Raw genomic sequence first — 18668 nt, 5'->3', positions numbered from 1 at the left:
TATTAATTAATTATGATATTTTAAAATATATTAACAACTATTTTAATATATCAAAAAGGTACTAGTTGTGATATTTTGAAATACGTTAAAAATTCTTTTAATATGTCAAAATTATTGATTTTTGAAAACACAAAAAATAAAAAAACTCAAGTAGACTCGGGTAAGGAGAAGACAACTTTTGATTTGTTTACCTCATTTTTTTTTCTGCAACTCCATAATTTTTGAAATATCATATGTATAGTTTTTCGATTTTCAATTGTGATTTTTTAGATTTTTCAGAAAACATGTTACATCTTTATATTTGGGTATAATTTGAAATGTAAAATTAATATTTTAAATTATACATTTTAAAATATAAATTTTCCAATACAATTCAGACCATTCACATTCTGATTCTAGAATCCATAATGTAACAAAGCTCAAGGAAGAAGAAGAATCCGCAATGTGACACAGCGCTAGGAAGAAGAAGAACCCGCACTACGCGATGAGTTTGGCCACCAACGAGACGACGCCGTTCGGAAGAGGAAGAAGACGACGAAGCAAGTCTAGAAGAAACGACGAAGGAATGCGACGCACTGGGATCGGAGATTGGGAATTGGAGCCACATGATCGTCACCGGCAACGCTTTGGAGCATCCACAACGTCCTAGTTTGCCAGAAAGTCAGTAACTTTTTCATCGCCATTGCACATTTTTCCATTCCCTTTGAGCTCCTTTACTTTATAAAAGTTAGTGTTCACTTAGACATACCTAATATTCCTTCATCAAACTCAGTTTGCAACTGTTTTTGATCTCTAAAACATTGACCATTAATAGTTTATTATTTTCTTATTAAGAAGACAGAGAAATCTACACTCCAAGGAAAATATTATTCCTTTTCCCTTTTGCTTATTCACATCTACTTTCTTGTTCAAGCCAAGAATTATTCACTTATCTCTTTCTCTTACAGCGGTTTAAGAATATTATGACCGAATATTGTGATAAGGAACTCTACTTTTTAAAAACAAAAAACTAAAGTTGTCTTGTTTCTGAAGTATTGAAAAATCTATGTCTTTTCAAAAGTAATTAAGCATTGCATGTGCTTAAAGGCTTCACTGATGTTACTGTGTTCAAAACTTATCAGTAATTAACTCGATTTTTTCTGTCTCTGCTTCAACGAAAGAAAAGGGTTCTCTTCAATCTTCTTTTCTTAATTCTTACTCTTTCTCTTCCCAAGCAAAGAATTTAGCCTCTCATGATGACATAGAAGTTCTCACAGGAAACCATCCCCGTTCTCAATCATTGTTTGCTCATTCTAAGAAACTAACGAAAGCCAAACTCTCTTTTCAGTGTATACAACCTGGTGTCGTGAATCTGTTCAAACATTTTGCATTTACATTCTAATTTGTTCTTTTCATCTTTGTGTTTCCAAGTTTAAAAAATTGATATTTTCTGTATCGAGATTTGTCTTTTACTATTCTTGAGTTACAACAATTAAAAAAACTCACAGAAAGGGGAAAAAACTTCGTCTCTATTTCAGTTCATTCAGTTCGAATTTGTGCTTTATTGCATTTATAAGTTTAATTTTCTGTAGACAATTTGAAAAAATAAAAAAGATTTGTTTTTTTTTTTATTTATTTCCTTCCACATTGCTTTTCCAAAAATAAAAAATAAAAAATCATTTGCTCAGATAATATAAAAAAATAAATCTCCATCTTGAGTGCACATCCTCACCTTGGAATTGCCATTTTCAAGTCAAACTGATTAGTACAAAGCTTCCAGCAAAACGAAAAGACTCCAGGCTTACGGCTAGAAGAAAAGGCTCCATTGGTATGTAATCTATTCGAGTTTTTCTCTAGAACATTAATTTTTTGTTGTTGCTGTTTATAACATTAATCGATTCCAGTCATATTTTCTATAACATTATAGCTGATATCCATTGTTATTTTTTGTTGTTCCTTAATGTATTTTGCTTTATTAGTTTAAAATTATTTTTATAGTGGTTGTTCTATAACCTGGCAATGATCATAGCTTGTTTGTAGAGTAGGAATTTTATATAAGGACTAACGTTATTTGAAAACATCAAATTCTTCTGTGGTCGAGTGAAGGAAGAGGCATAGAGAGCAGAACTGATGAGTAGGTTGAAATTCCCAGTTTTGAAGGACATGGTCCTTTAGGAGGATAGATTACTAGTGCTAAGTCAACAATGTTTCAGCGAGCTTCCATTCCCATAGACATTAATTTCAGAAAAAAAAAATTATATTAGGTTTCAGGGTATAAAGTGTAGGAGGTATGGGTGACTCTACATCAAACCAATTTGATGGAGTAGGACTTTCCCTATCATCAATTTTTTCCATTTTTCTTGACTAAATTATGAGAAGAGTGCATATAAATATAAATTTCCTAGAGTTGTTGTCAGGTACTATAGATAGAGTGTGTGTTCTTCTACTACCAATTTATATCTTCATTTCCAATGTTTCTTTTTTCGGTCAAAGTTGCCTCCAGATGAATCAACCATTAATGTAAGTCTTCACCATTAGCAAAACATTTGGCATTTGCGACGTTAAATTAAAATACGGTATATGAGTGATACGGTTTTGCTTGTTGGTGAAAAGGAGCTTGACCTTGTCATTATACTGTTTCCGGAAGGCTCTCACATCTTTTATCCCATTATTTCTTCCTTCACCTTTTATAACGTGTGCGAAATGTCAAAATTATTCCTCCATATAGTTCGTCTGAAGATTTCTAAATTGAACTCCGGAAAGTTTTAGATTTTACAATTCAAAAGTTAAAAATTTGAGTGTTATATTTTAGATTATACAATTTAGAATTATTTATTTTCAAGGTTCTTCAACATTCTAGAGTGTTGAAAATGTGATTTGAAATTTACATTCCACACCATCAACAATCATATTTGTTAGAAGGAGATAACTATAAAAATAAAATAAATACTATAAATAAATAGTTAGCATTGATTTAGTGGATACTTACATTATTTAATTTTAATGTTTTATTTATTTAGGTTAGCCTTGGCAAAGCGGACATTAAATATAAAAAAATATTAAATTGGTCAACTTAGTGGATACTAATTATACAAAATAAAATAAATAAGACTAGCTTGATGATATCATGGGATGTTAACCTCATTTATTTTTAATACTTATATTTATTTAAGTCAGCATTGGCTAAGCCGATGCTAAGTTATATAATATGAATCTGTGTGTTGTGTGCAATCTTCATATTGAATATGGATTGTGATTCTTTTTAATATAAAGACCCAGATTTATAGATGAAAAATCTTTTTGTTCATAATTTTCTTCTCTCACTTTCTACATGAATCTCATTAGACTTATCTTTTTCATTTATATTCATAAATTTCATACATTCATATATTTCATTTACACCCATTTCTTTCATTCACATTCATCTCCTTCGTCCACACTTGTATTTTCCATCCATACATCTCCTTCCTCCACACTCATATTTTCCATCCACACATCTCCTTCATATACATTTTTTTCCTCATCTCCTTCATGCACGTTCTTCTCCTCATTTCCTTTATCCATTCTCATTTCGTTCATCCATTTCATCTTTAGTTACACTCATCTCTTTAATTCATTATAATTATTTATTTATTTTTTATTTGTATTATTTGAACATGAAGGTACCATATGTTTTTTTTAAATCATTGTAATTAGTGGTAGTCAAACTGACACAAAAATTTTAAAACAAATTGCCTTGCCTTTGCTTTAATTAAAAAAGAAAAGTATTTAAAACTTCGTAACTACTTCCGGTCGGTTAAGCCGACACTAGTTAGAGTCGACCTTCAAAATTTGACGCTAACAAATTAACATCCATGATTTTAGTGTCACATACACATACGAGCAAAACGGTTTTTGCTTGTTAGAGTCGACTTTTGGTCTATCCTATATACAGGAAAGCTATCTTTTATTTCTCAAGAAGTACATGTCTTCTTACACATGACTCACCTACTTTTAGGTTTCATACATTATGCTTCGTGGCTAAATCAATATCTACTTGTTTACAAGTTTCTACAAGCGCAGAATTAATATCTTTATTTTTGTCTTGAATTTTGCATCACAATTAATTAACTAAATATAGGTTTTAATACATTACACGAAATCTGGACTATTATTTTTTAAAAATTGTTAAAAATTATAAAACTAATTTGAATTTCTTTTAACAAATAATATTTTTGTTCGGATTTGTGTCGGCTATAAAGTTTACTCAATGTTAGATACTAATAGAGTCTGTTAATGTGACACAAAAGGTTAAGTGTTTTAAGAAAGTTAAAAAAATGTAAAATTATTTTTAACTTTTGTTAGTAAATAAATATTTGTGTTAGTGTTGAATTAACATCGACTTAACAAATACTATCTAAAATAAATTTTAAAAATAAATAAGGTTAGCATCAACTAAGTTGATCTTAATCTTATTTATTTTTCGTATTTATATTTATTTATGTTAGTATTGGTTAAGCTGATGCTAGTTTATATATTACGTTTACATGTACGTTTATGAAAACGAATATGAACCATACATTATTTGTAATCTAAAGACCTAGGTTTAAAGATGTCAAATCTCTCCACTCACAATTTTTTTCTTGCATTTTATATAAATCTCATCATATTTATCTTCTTTATTCACATTCATAAATCTTCTCATTATTCACACTCATCTCCTTCTGATAGGTTATATATATATATATATATATATATATATATATATATATATATATATATATATATATATATATATATTTTTCACATATATGGTTTATGGTCTTTTACACTAAAACCTTAAGGCAATGTTGTTATGGGTCTTTATTCTTATAGTGTTTAACTTTGTCTATTTTATCCAATGTGGGACTTCATATATTTATATAACATTAGTCTTACACATATAAGACCTTAGACACCACTTTTACACCAAAACCTTAAGGCAATGTTGTTATGGGTCTTTATTCTTATATAGTGTTTAACTTTGTCTTTCCCTTCAGGTGTATGAGGGACCCCTTTGGTTATGGTTATATATATATATTTTTCACATGTGGGTTATGGTCATAGGCATAGTTATGGATATTGAGAGATTGTGGTTCTATATGATTATATGATATTAGTTTTACACATATAAGACCTTAGACACCACTTTTACACAAAAATCTTAAGGCAATGTTGTTATGGGTCTTATTCTTATATAGTGTTTAACTTTGTCTATTTTATCCAATGTGGGATTTTGACTCACACTTGGACTATTCCCAACACCTTCATACTCCTGTTCTTCATTCACATTCATATCCTCCATCCACTAATATTTTTATTTTATTTATTTTTTGAACATGGAGGTGTTGTACAAGAAATTTAGTTTTGAAATTATTGTCATTAGCGTCGGCCAAACCAACACAAATTAAACTTATATTAAAATAGTTTTTATTTAGTGTCAACTAAACTGTTTTAATTAAAAATTCAATCTAAATATTAATGATGAATTAACGTTGGCTAAGCCGATCTTGGTTAGAGTTGGTCTTCGAAAGCCGATGATAACAAAATAGTGTCCATAGTTTTAGGACTAATCCTAGCAAGTTTCTAGATTTTCTGGATCTGTTTTGTTGCAAACGCCTAAGAAATAATATGAGAACTATTTGCTTAATGTTTTCATTATTTGTATCATGAAATTTTGCATTTTGCATTTGTAAGATCTGGGAAAGTTGTAGCCCATAAAAGAACCAAAAATAACAAGAAATTAAGTGTCAGTTTTCAAGGAAGCATGGATGCAGTGGTCACAGCAACTACAGAAAGCGCACTGCAAATTGTTGGAGGTGCGGTCAAACGACATGTGGGCTACATTTTTAAGTACAGTGACAAATTTAAAGAGGTAAAACATTACATTAAGATGCTACGCAATGCTAAGAGCAGGGTACAAAATGAAGTTACTAAAGCGAAAATGAATGCGGAAGAAATTGAAGATGATGTTCAAGAATGGTTAAAACAGGTAGATGAAAAGATAGAAAAATATTCAAGTTTTATCGATGATGAACGCCATGAAAAGACGAGGTGCTCCTTTGGTTTCTTTCCAAATAACTTCCAGTTGAGGTATCGATTAGGAAGGAATGCTGCAAAGATGATAGAGGAAATCAAAGCAGATGAACTTTGGAATAAAAAGTTTGATAAAGTTTCATATCGGGTACGTCCATCCAACGATGCTGCTTTGGCAAACATTGGTTATGAAAGCTTTGCATCAAGAACCAAAACTATGAAAATGATTATGCAAGCATTGAAAGATTCTACAATTAACTTGATTGGACTTTACGGGGTTGGTGGTGTGGGTAAGACCACCTTAGTCAAAGAAGTTGCTAAGCAAGCAAAAGAAAAGAAGTTGTTCAACACGGTGGTTATGGCAAATGTAACAAGAAATCTAGACTTAAAGAAAGTTCAAGGACAAATTGCTGAGATGTTAGGAATGAAATTGGAAGAGGAAGCTGAGATTGTAAGAGCAGATCGCATTCGAAAGAGGATAATAGAGGAAAAAGAGAACACTCTTATAATCCTAGATGATCTATGGGATGGATTGGACATGAATAGACTGGGGATTCCATGTCGTGATGATGAGAATGCCATCCAACAATTAGGTTATTACAAGAAGATGGAAAGACAAGAGTTTTCTAACAATTTCAAAAGGATGGAGGAAAACATGAATAGACTGGGGATTCCATGTCGTGATGATGAGAATGACATCCAACAATTAGGTTGTTACAAGAAGATGGAAAGACAAGAGTTTTCTAACAATTTCAAAAGGATGGAGGAAAACATGTTGACCACTAATTTCACTAAAACGAAAAAAGAAAAGTTACTTGGTGATCATAAGCGATGTAAAATTCTTCTAACGTCTAGAAGTAAAGAAGTGATATGTAATCAAATGAATGTACCAGAGACATCCACATTCTTGATAGGAGTCATTGATGGTAAGGAGTCAGAGACTTTGCTTAAAAAAATGGCTGGAATTCACTTGCGGAATTCCATGTTTGATGGGAAGGCTAACGAAATCGCCAAAATGTGTGGTGGATTGCCTATAGCATTAGTTTCCATAGGAAGAGCACTAAAGAATAAAAGCTCCTTTGTATGGAATGATGTTTGTCGACAAATTAAAAAACAAAGTTTTACAGAAGCACATGAATCTATAGAGTTCTCGGTAAAGTTGAGTTATGATCATCTGAAAAATGAGGAGCTCAAGTGCATTTTCTTACAATGTGCTAGAATGGGAAGTGATGCTTTGATTATAGACTTGGTGAAATTTTGTTTGGGTTTAGGTGTTCTTCAAGGAGTCCAAACAATTAGCGAAACCAAATATAGAGTAAATGTGTTGATAGAAGAGCTAAAGGAGTCAAGTTTGCTAGTGGAATGTTACTCTACTGAGTGCTTCAACATGCATGATATTGTGCGTGATGTCGCTCTTTCAATATCAGCCAAAGAAAGGAATGTACTTTTCATGAAAAATGACATATTAGATGAGTGGCCTCATGAAGACGAACAAGCTAAGTACAGTGCAATTTTCTTACACTATTGTGATATTAATGATGAACTTCCTGAGAGTATATATTGTCCTAGACTTGAAGTCTTACATATAGATAATAAAAATGAATGTTTGGAAATACCAAACAATTTTTTTAAAGATATGATTCGTCTCAGAGTATTGATATTGACTGGTGTTAATCTATCATGCTTACCTTCCTCAATTAAAAGCCTAAAAAAATTGAGAATGCTTTGTTTGGAGAGATGCATTCTAGGAGAAAACTTAGAAATTATTGGAGAGTTAAAGAAACTACGAATTCTTACTCTTTCAGGATCCAATTTTGAATGTTTACCCCTAGAATTTGGACAACTGGATAAGTTGCAACTTTTTGACATAAGCAATTGTTCAAAACTAAGAGTAATACCTTCCAATATCATATCAAGGATGAAAAATTTGGAGGAGTATTATAAGAGAGACAACTTGATTACATGGGATTTTGAAAATACAATCCAAAGTGGAAATGCTAGTTTTTCTGACTTGAGGCATTTGAATCGATTAAGAAGTGTAGAAATACACATTCCAAGCATAGATGATTTTCCTCAGAATGTGTTCTTTAATAAGTTGGATAGTTACAAGATTGTGATTGGAAAATTCAACATACTTACACAGGGAGAATTCAAAATGCCTGACAAGTATGAAGTAGTGAAGTTTTTGGCATTGGATCTAAAAGAAGATGTTGACATTCATTCTAAAAAATGGGTTAAGATGTTGTTCAAAAGTGTAGAAAATTTGTTACTGGGAGAACTCAATGACGTGCATGATATTTTGAATGAACTAAACGTTGAAGGATTTCCAAATTTAAAGCATTTATTCATTGTAAATAACTCTGGCATTCAACACATTATAAACTCAAAGGAGGAGTTGCATCTGCTATGTGCTTTTCCCATATTGGAGTCCATGTGTCTATACAAACTGGAGAATATGGAGAAAATATGTGACACTCAACTTGCAGAAGCCTCTTTCTGCAGATTAAAAATCATCAAGATTAAAACATGTGATAAGTTGGAAAATGTTTTCACATTTTCCATGGTCAGATCCCTCACCATGCTTGAACAAGTTGAAGTATGTGCATGTGATTCTTTGAAGGAGATAGTTTCTGCTGAAAGACAAACTAGCACAACCAGTGACAACAAGATAGAGTTTCCTCAGTTGCGATTTTTAACATTACAATGTTTACCAACATTTTCTTCTTTATATTCCAATGACAAGTTGACTTGTAGTGCACAGTTATTGCAAAATCAAGTGCCAGACAAGAATAAAGATATTACCACTGATGCTTGCTTTGCACTCTTCAATGAAAAGGTTTGTACAAAATATCATCTTAAATGCTTCCTTTACTTTACCGTAATGATATATAATATTTATTTTGACACATTGTTCCTCTAGAAGTAATAATTAATTGGGCTTTTATAAGTCTTGATATTTCTACTGGGTATACCGATTTCTTTCTTCTTTTTTTTTAAATGGAAATAGTTATGGCTGAAACATTATGTTCTTACAGGTTTCAATTCCCAAATTAGAATCGTTGCAGTTGTCTATGATCAACATCCACAAGATATGGAGTGATCAATCTTTGCAATGTTCTGAAAATTTGACTACATTGAATGTTACAGATTGTAGTAATTTAAAATATTTACTGTCAATCTCCATGGCTGGATGTTTGGTGAATCTCCAAAACCTTCTTGTTAGTGAATCTGAAAAGATGGAGAATATATTCTGCCCAGAAGATCCAAAGGTATGTGAATTCGTTTCATGGAAATTAAATTTCACTATAATTTATAATTTAATTGCACAAACCGTAGACTTCTTTTATTTGATCAACTATCAACCTTTTTCCTCCGCAGAAAAATATTGATGTTTTTCCCAAGTTGAAGAATATGCAGATCATTTGCATGGAGAAACTTGAAACCATTTGGCAGCCCCATATTGGTCTCAATTCCTTCCATAATTTGGATTCTTTGATAATAAGAGAGTGTCACAAACTAGTTACGGTTTTTCCTAGTTATATGATGCAAATACTTCAGAGCCTTCAAACATTGAACATTATTAATTGCGAGTTAGTTGAAATCATATTTGATTTTGGAAATATTCCGCAAACTTATGATAGGAATGAAACAAACTTGCATAGTGTGTATATCAAAATGCTTCCAAATTTGGTGCACGTATGGAAGGATAACACCAGAGAAACAAAATATAAAAATCTGAAAAGAGTAGATGTTCGGGATAATCCAAATCTAAAATATCTCTTTCCACTTTCTATTGTCAATGACTTAGAAAAACTGGAAGTACTTAACATATGGAATTGCGGTGCAATGAAGGAGATTGTTGCTGGGGATAAAGGTTCAAATGAAAATGCTATCACTTTTAAATTTCCTCATCTAGATGTTCTATTGTTTCAACAATCACCTGAACTTGAGAATTTCTACCGGGGAGCTCACACTGTAGAGTGGCCATTATTGAAGAAGTTGGCGATAACCAATTGCTTCAAATTGGAAGGGATCCGTACAAAAATAGAAAACTCACAAGGGAAATCAATTGGTTTAGCTACAGAAAAGGTAAGAAATAATAGGGCTGGACAAAGAATTGTATAGAAGTTAAAAGCAACTTTTATTACAGATGTGGATGTCATTTATTTTTAAAAGAGATATATAATATGATATCCTTTGATATTGATAAATCCTTTTAATAATCTCTTTTTCTAGGTGATATACAACTTAGAATGGATGTTAATGAACTTGGGCGAAGGGGGGATGTTTCAAAAGTATGCTGTCAGTGTTCCGAGAATGCACAAACTTCAATCACTTGTTACCTGGGGATTGAAGAATACTAAAATTCTTTTTCAGATGCTTCATAGACTTCCTAATTTGGAAAAATTAACATTGGCAGGTTCTTCCATGAAAAGAATTTGGACTCCTGAAAGCCTCATTTCACATGAAAAAATAGGTGTTATGCAACTTAAGGAGTTGGAATTACTTCAATTATGGTGTTTGGAGGAGATAGGTTTTGAGCATGACTCCCTTCTACAAAGCATTGAGCGCTTAGTCATTGTTGAATGTTTGAAATTGATAAATTTAGCATCAACCTCAATATCATTCACCTCATTAACATATTTGGAAGTGAGTGATTGTAGTGGGTTGAGGAATTTAATGACATCTTCAAGTGCTAAAAGCTTAATTCAACTCACAACTATGAAGATAAGCTTTTGTCCCATGATGGTGGAAATCATTGAAGAAAATGAAGAGGAAAAGGTAGAAGAAATTGAGTTTAGACAATTAAAAGTTTTAGAATTGGTGTCTTTACAAAATCTCACAAGTTTCTGCTCTTCAGATAAATGTGACTTAAAGTTCCGATTACTGGAAAACTTAGTAGTGAGTGGATGCTTTAAAATGTCAAAATTCTCTAAAGTTCACAAAGCTCCAAATTTACAAAAAATACATGTTGTTGCTGGAGAAAAGGACAAATGGTATTGGGAAGGTGATTTAAATGGCACCCTACAAAAAATGATCACATACAAGGTATGCATTAGAGTATTTATCTTTCATTTCATTCAAAATATTTTTTTTTTTCTAAATTTTCTACAATTGGGTAATAATGTGTTACAAAATATACAGAGAAAAGGAAATCAAGTTAGTGCAAAGTAACTTATATCCTCACCCCTTCTTTTTTATACTAAAGTTACTTGCCTCTAACACGTGAGTTTGAGCTAATGAATATAAAAGAGTATGAGACCAATAAAGATTACTATTCTAGAATTAAAGAATTAGTTAATCAAATAAAATCATTCAGGAAAAATATTCATGATGAGAAAAGTTTCCAAAATTCTAGTTTGTATATTCCCCATGAACATGACAATAATTGAATAACACAAGGATCTATCTACCTTAATGGTGAACTAATAGGCCTCCTTCAAATAGATTTTTTTTTTTCTTAATTACAAATAGTGTGAATCCAAAACACTTTATTGTTTAAATGTATTTGGCTTTTCAGATAGACTCTTTATTTTGTTTTCTTTGGCATTTATTTAGTTTACATACACACCTGATGTTGAGTTTCTTGGCTTTCAAGGCTCATTTTGAATATTCAAAGCACATGGAACTTGTGGAGTATCCCGAGTTAACAAGAGTTCGGCATGGGAAACCCATCTTTCCAGACAACTTCTTTTGCTGTTTAAAAACACTGGAATTCGTTGCAGCAAGTAAAATACAGATTGTAATTCCATCTTATGTACTTCCTTACATGAAGAACATAGAAGAACTGAAAGTCAATAGTTGTGGTGCAGCGCAAGTAATATTTGATATAGTTGACACTGAAACCAGGCACAAGTCAATAGTCTTTCTTTTGAAGAGACTTACTTTAGAAAGCTTGTCAAATTTGGAATGTGTATGGAACAAAAATCCTAAAGGAATTGCCAGCTTTCCCAATTTGCAAGAAGTTGTTGTTAACAGCTGTGACAGCTTGAAATCTTTGTTCCCTTCATCCCTTCCAAGAAATCTTGGGAAGCTTAAGACACTTCGAATAAGCTGGTGTAACAAATTGGAAGAAATTGTTGGAAAGGAAGATGCAATGGAACATGGAGTAAGTGAAACGTTTGAATTTCCTAGTTTACTCTCACTAAATCTTCTTCATTTGCCACGACTTAGTTGTTTTTATCCTGGAAAACACCATCTAGAATGCCCCAGATTAGAAACCTTATACGTGCACGTTTGCTCTAAGTTGAAGTTATTCACATCAGAATTTCATTGCCACAAAGAAACAGTTATACACAGTGATCAAAATATTGTTCCAATTATGCGTCTACAGCAACCCCTGTTCTCGGTTGAAAAGGTGACTAAGCATGGCACAAGGAATTTATTCTTCCTTTTATTTTCGTTATTTTCCTCCTAACTGTCTCCTTGCATTTTCTTTTGAATTTATTTGTCCTTAATTGCTAGGTTGTTCCGAAGCTTAAGGAGTTGAACGTGAACGAGGAAAACATTACCTTCTTGAGCGAAGCACATTTGCCACGAAACCTCCTTTGCAAATTAAGTATTCTCTATGTAATCTTTGAGGGTTATGACAATAATAAAGGTACTTTGCTATTTGATTTCCTTCACAAGGTACCCAATTTAAAGAAACTTCTCGTGAGTGGGTGCTATGGTCTAACGGAGATATTTCCCCATGAAAAACTCCAAGTTCATGACGGAATACTTGTGGGATTAGAGTTAGAGCACCCATGGGTAAAGTCATTATCTGAAAAGCTTGAATCATTAACACTTAATAATTGTCCTCGGTTAGAGAAATTAGTACCTTGTGATGTATCTTTCGTGAATTTGAAAGAATTGATTCTGACACATTGTAAAAGGATGGAGTATGTATGTACATTTTCAACTGTGAAAAGTATGGTGCAACTTGAAAGGCTAGATATCCAAGGTTGTGAATCAATGAAAAAAGTTGTAAAAGAAGAAGATGAAAACGCTTTTGATGAGATCATATTTGGACGTCTTAGAGAGTTAATACTGATTTCCTTACAAAGACTAGAATGCTTTTATATGGGGAATGCCACTTTACAATTCCCATGTTTGCCATTAGCTAGAGTGGCTAAATGCCCCAACATGAAAACATTCTCTAAAGGAATCATAAATGCCCCATCGTTTTTGGGTGTTGTGACATCAAAGGAGGTTTGGGATTGTCAGTTTGATGATGACATCAACACAACAATGGAGAGGTTGTTTCACGAACAGGTACCAAATTCATCTGTCAAATATAATTATTTGCTTATTTACAACATTTCCCTTCAAATGGGCCCCATCCATGTGAAAATTCTAACAGGTTTTTGAGTGACGATTAATATGTGTTTTCAGAAGATCATTACTAAAACAATTATTTTGCACTCAGGTGGAAAGGTTCGCATGCGATATACAACATTTGAGATTTGGTTATCACCCTCAATTAGAAGAGATATGGCTTGGTGTAGTTCCTATGCCAAGTGAAAATTGTTTCAACAATTTGAAATATTTAATTGTGTTTGAATATGAAAACTTATCCCATGTCATTCCTTTTTATATACTTCCATTATTACGCAACTTGCAAGAGATCCATGTAGTCAACTGCCAATCTGTTAAGGCGATATTTGATATGAAAAATATGGGAGCAGACAATAAACCAGCTTCTAAGTATTCTCTTCCTTTGAAGAAATTGATTCTCAATCGTTTGCCAAATCTGGAGAGTGTCTGGAATCTGAATGTTGATGAAATTATCGGTCTTCAAGACTTGCAAGAAGTGTACATTTATAAATGTCAAAGACTTAAAAGTTTGTTTAGATCATCAGCGGCCAATCATCTTGTTATTCTTTTTGTGAGAAATTGTCCAAGCCTGGAGGAAATTTTTGTAGAAGATGAAGCAGCCTTGAAGGGAGCAACTAAAGAGCTCATTTTCCATTGTCTGACCTCAATAACTCTATGGAAATTGCCTGAGCTCAAGTATCTCTTCCCTGGAAAACACTCCCTAGAATGGCCAATGCTATCACGTCTTAATATATTTCATTGTGACAAGTTGAAATGGTTTACAATTGAACATCATAGTCAAGTTGCAGATCATCAACTTGATTTTTCAAATGATGAGCAAGCCATTTTCGTTGCTGAAAAGGTATTAAAACAATTGACAGTGTCAAAATTAAATTTTCATACTTTATATCCTTTACTAATACAATATCAAAACTTTATTCATAAAATGAGTTGGATCTTATTGTTATCTTTCTCTGTATTTGCTTTGAATAAATTCTAGATCTTTCCAAACTTGGAGGTTTTGTCACTCACAAAGGAAGATGTCACGGTGATATCGCATGGATTGTTTCAGGGAAAGGCAAATCCTCAAATTGTAATGCTTTCATAGCTCTTTCTTGTTTAGACATCATTACAGCTATTGCATATATTTTTGTCATCTTTTTCTCACTTGGTTACCTTTTGTTGCTTTTCTCATTAGTTATACCCTTCTGTTTCGTGAATCTTATTTTTCTTAGTTGCTTTGATTCCTAGGCTATCCATGACAGGGAGCATCAAACAATAACTAAGGAAGAAGCTGTGATTGGGCAAGGACAATTCGATACAGATGCTGCAAACCTTCTGCAAAATTTGAAATATCTCCAATTGCAATGTTATCATGCGGAAGATGAGTCAAATACATTATTCTCAAGTGGCTTAATTGAAAAGATACCAAACCTTAAAACACTGAAAGTTCTTTGTTCGACCTTCAATGAAATATTCACCTCCCAAAAACCTAATGCTGATTGTGCCAAAATTGTTTTAAAGCTAAAAGGCTTATATTTGGATACTCTCAAAAGGCTTAGTTCCATAGGGTTGGAGCACTCATGGGTAGAACCATTACTTAAAACACTAGAAACATTGGATGTAGGGTTATGCCCTTGCCTGAAAATCCTAGTGCCATCCAATGTGTCCTTTTCAAATCTTATAAATTTGACTGTTGATGGATGTCATGGATTAGTATATTTGCTCACACTCTCAACAGCCAGAAGTCTAGGTCTTCTCAAGAACCTGTCCGTACAAGATTGTCAAGCAATAGAGGAAATAGTGTCCAAAGAGGGTGATCATGAATCCATTGAGGATGAGATAATATTTGGACAGCTCCGAACCTTGTCCCTTCAATTTTTACCAAACTTTGTAGGATTTCACACAGGCACTTCCAAGTTCATATTCCCATTGTTGTCTCAAATGAATTTGATGGGATGCCCCCAAATGAAATATTTCTTCGAGCATGATTTGCGTCAATTCGTACCTTCCAACTTTGCGACTTTGTAGAAGGTATTAACCATTTAACCAAATACTCGTGGTCGGAGACTGCATGCATGTTACATCTATTCATTTTACCCCTACACTTTTCCTTAATTTTCGGAAATCAATAAATGTTACTACTTATTACACGATGCTTAGTTATAATGAAATTCATCAAGGTCATCATCATTCAGCTTTGTTTAAATGCATCCAAAAAGTATTAAATATTCTACTTAATCTTTATATGTAGTTCCTCTGAACTAACCTTTTACAATGTTTTCCAGTTTCTGTCTAATTTTCATGGACCATTCAATTGTACAGTCTTACTGGCTGCAACGTGTGCAAGTTTTCTTTCCTATTTGATACGGTACACACTATATCATTGCATAAATATTGATATTGTGATTTTTTATTTTTATTTTTGCCTAACTTCCCCTTTCCCTTTATATGAAACACTGCTTGAAATTGATATTAAAGACAATGATTAAGTGTGCACAAAAATATTGATAACTTAATTCCAACAATGAAAATTTCCAAACTAACAATGTAATACATTCTGAAATATGTTAAAAGATATATTCGCCAATATGCTCCCGCTTCAATCAGGAAATTTTTATTCTTTTTTCTTTTCAAATTTTAAAAAATATATATATATACACACACGTCATCTCACTTATCTTGATTCACACTCACATATTTCGTTCATATTCATCTCATTCATCCTCATTAATTTTTTTCATCCACACACATCATCTTTGATCTACATTTGTTTCTTCATCCAAATTCTTCTTCTCATCTTCATTCATATTTATCTTCATTTACAAACTATAAATTTTTTTATATTATTTGAACATAGAAATACTATACAATTACTTTTAAGTGATTGTCATTACATCGGTTTAGTTGATGTTAAATTAAATAAACTTTAAAATAAAATGCATTAGTGTTGGCAAAGTTGACACTAAACTACTTTAATTAAAAAGTTAATTTAAAAATTAGTGATGAATTATCATCGGCTAAGCTGATACTACTTAGAGTTTGCCTACAAAAGCCGACACTACTTAGAGTCTGCCTACAAAAGCCGACACTAATAAATTAACATCCACGGATTTAGAGTCACATATGTGTGCGATTTAGCATAAGTTTTTGCTTGTTTAGCCTTGGATTTTGACAAACGTTGTGTAAGGTCCACTTATTTATGCTCTTTATGTTTAAGGGTCTAGCCTTAACTGTTGGGCCTAAGGCCAACCCATAGGGCCCCAAAACCCCTTTTCCAGTCCTAACCCTTTCATTTTGTTCACTTTGCAAAAGCAGCTCCTTCACTCACTCTCTTTTTTTCTCCAACAGAGCTCTGTTAGGGTTTGGCCCCCGTTCTTTGTCAAGCTAGTTAAACTCCATTTTATTCCACGTAAGTTGGTCCTTAACCCATACTTTCTCTTCTCTAGCTTTATTTTCGTGGTTCCAACTAGGGTTCATCGTAGTAACCTTATTTTTGTTCTGGTGTTAGTATTTTCAGCTTACCAAGTTGTTCCTGGAATTGTGGGGCTCCTCTGTAGGCTGCCTATGTTGTTAGCTAGCATCTGTCCAGGTAAGGGAAGCTAGAGTTTCATTGTTTTTACATTATTTTTCCTGATTGGATCTGTCTATGTTATGGGTGCTTGATATGTATGTTGAATGTGTGATAATATACTGTTTGTGCTCATGGTGTTGTTGGAATCTGGTTTGGCATGCATGATAGCAAGTGGGTTCTGCTGAACTCGCCCAGGCGAGCTGGGTGCTCGCCCAAAACAAAAAGCTCTCGCTTAAGCGAGGAGCTCTCGCCTGAGCGAGAACAGCAGCAACTCACCCCCTCGTTGTTTCAAGGACTCGCCTAAGCGAAGGCCTCTCGCCTAAGCGAGATGGGCTAGCTTGAGCGAGACCTCGATGTGCCCTCTGTTTGTAGTCTCACCCAGGCGAGAGTTGGTAGCTTGAGCGAGGGGTTCCTCTCGCCTGAGCGAGAACTTCTTAGCCTGAGCGAGATTGACAGAGTTGATTGGATACGTGTATGTTTCACATGATTGGATGATTTGTTGCTTTAAAAAGTTTAAGTAAGATGCCTTGTATGATTTATATGATATAATGGGACTGGAATTGATGAGCTTGGTATGAATAAGTGCATGAATCATGATTGGTTGATTTGTTGGATATTGGCATGAGATTGTTATGCTTGATAAATCTATGGTTGGTTGGTGAGACATGACTATGGTATGAGATTGACGTAATTTTGTGAAACTCTTGGTAGGATCTCGTGGTAGTGCCGTATGTGATGGACATAATTCCATGAACCCCTTGGTAAGGTTTCATGGTGGTGTCGTAGTGTATATAATTAGGTAAGGATTCAAGTGGTGAGAGTAGTAGGAGGCCCTAGTCTTTGTCAAGATAATGGTCTTCGACGTTTGAAGGTTAACCTTGTGCGTGGTAGGGTAAAACCCATTGGCAATGGCTCTGCAGAGCAGTAGAGGCCACCACAAGTGCAAACATCCAGTGAATCCGACCGATTATATGTATCCGGATAAATTGAGTCTTAGAGTCTTGTTTGCTATCACATGCTTGGTTGATTGATGTGTACTTGCTTTTAAATTGCATGCTTAATTATGATAAAAACTCTTTTACTCTAGCTTACTTTTCTTGCTTGTGTTTTTATTCTGGTGTGGTTTTTCCTTTTTGCAATGATCACCAATTTCTTGGTGTGAGTAGATATGGGAATCCTGGTGATCGTAGTGACGATGGGAATGTTGCAGCTTAGTCAGTCATGTTTCGATGTTGGCCTCATGTTTGAAGGGCCTTCGTTATATTGTAATCGCTTACTCTATGAGCAAGCTTTTGAATGTCGGTTGAACCTTTTATATTTCGTTCATGGCATTCTGATGTGCCTTAGTCTTTCCTTTCAAGTATATTTTGGATAACTGTAATAATTGATACATATACTTCATGATGTTGCTCTTTATATTATACTAGTATTTTTACCCGTGCAACGCACGGGATATCGAGTTTTAAAATTAAAAATTATAGTATATTTATTAAATTAATTTAAAATTATAAAAGTATAATTAAATTTAATATAAATTTTATTTTATAAAATTCAATAATAATATTTTAATTGATTTTATAATAAAAATGTATTTAAGTTATTTATATATATTTTTAATAAAATGTATTATATATAACTATTTTAAATAATATATTAAGATTTAGACAATTAAAATTAAGAAATCAAATTTAATTTTGAATGAAATATTGAGTAAAAAATGTAGAAAAATATAATAGTTGTTTCTCTAATAATAAAAATGATGGAC

At 33.0% G+C, this 18668-nt stretch overlaps 1 protein-coding gene across 5 annotated transcripts; it reads left to right on the top strand.

Annotated features, from left to right (window-relative positions):
* The first annotated feature begins 349 nt into the window (after window positions 1-349).
* On the top strand, window positions 350-18324 carry LOC114185069 (uncharacterized). 5 transcript variants are annotated; one of them, XM_085673083.1, is made up of 15 exons: window positions 350-660; window positions 1733-1807; window positions 5752-8869; window positions 9069-9302; window positions 9412-10122; window positions 10270-11082; window positions 11633-12391; window positions 12499-13287; window positions 13442-14191; window positions 14330-14422; window positions 14581-15363; window positions 15618-15700; window positions 16681-16741; window positions 16841-16921; window positions 18070-18324. In XM_085673083.1, the coding sequence occupies exons 3-11, from the start codon at window positions 5765-5767 to the stop codon at window positions 15358-15360; spliced, it is 8034 nt and encodes a 2677-aa protein (XP_085529209.1). In that variant the 5' UTR covers window positions 350-660; window positions 1733-1807; window positions 5752-5764; the 3' UTR covers window positions 15361-15363; window positions 15618-15700; window positions 16681-16741; window positions 16841-16921; window positions 18070-18324. The 5 variants fall into 5 exon arrangements, with proteins under 5 accessions (XP_085529209.1, XP_027928367.1, XP_027928369.1 ...); XM_028072566.2 differs by having other exon boundaries at window positions 1668-1807; XM_028072568.2 differs by having other exon boundaries at window positions 350-1807; window positions 16850-16921.
* Window positions 18325-18668: the final 344 nt, after the last annotated feature.

The sequence above is a fragment of the Vigna unguiculata genome, chromosome 5 (assembly GCF_037176805.1).
Source record: "Vigna unguiculata cultivar grain cowpea cultivar isolate G323 ecotype 2 chromosome 5, ASM3717680v1, whole genome shotgun sequence".
Classification (NCBI taxonomy): Eukaryota; Viridiplantae; Streptophyta; class Magnoliopsida; order Fabales; family Fabaceae; genus Vigna; species Vigna unguiculata.
This window is presented reverse-complemented; position numbering and strand designations above follow the sequence as displayed.

Bases quoted from the DNA above. Each gene is read 5' to 3' on its own strand.
- LOC114185069 (XM_085673083.1), top strand. From the start codon at position 5,765: ATGGATGCAGTGGTCACAGCAACTACAGAAAGCGCACTGCAAATTGTT. The intron at 9,303-9,411 runs GTATGTGAATTC...TTTCCTCCGCAG, and splicing joins TCTGCCCAGAAGATCCAAAG to AAAAATATTGATGTTTTTCC. The intron at 14,192-14,329 runs GTATTAAAACAA...AATAAATTCTAG, and splicing joins CCATTTTCGTTGCTGAAAAG to ATCTTTCCAAACTTGGAGGT.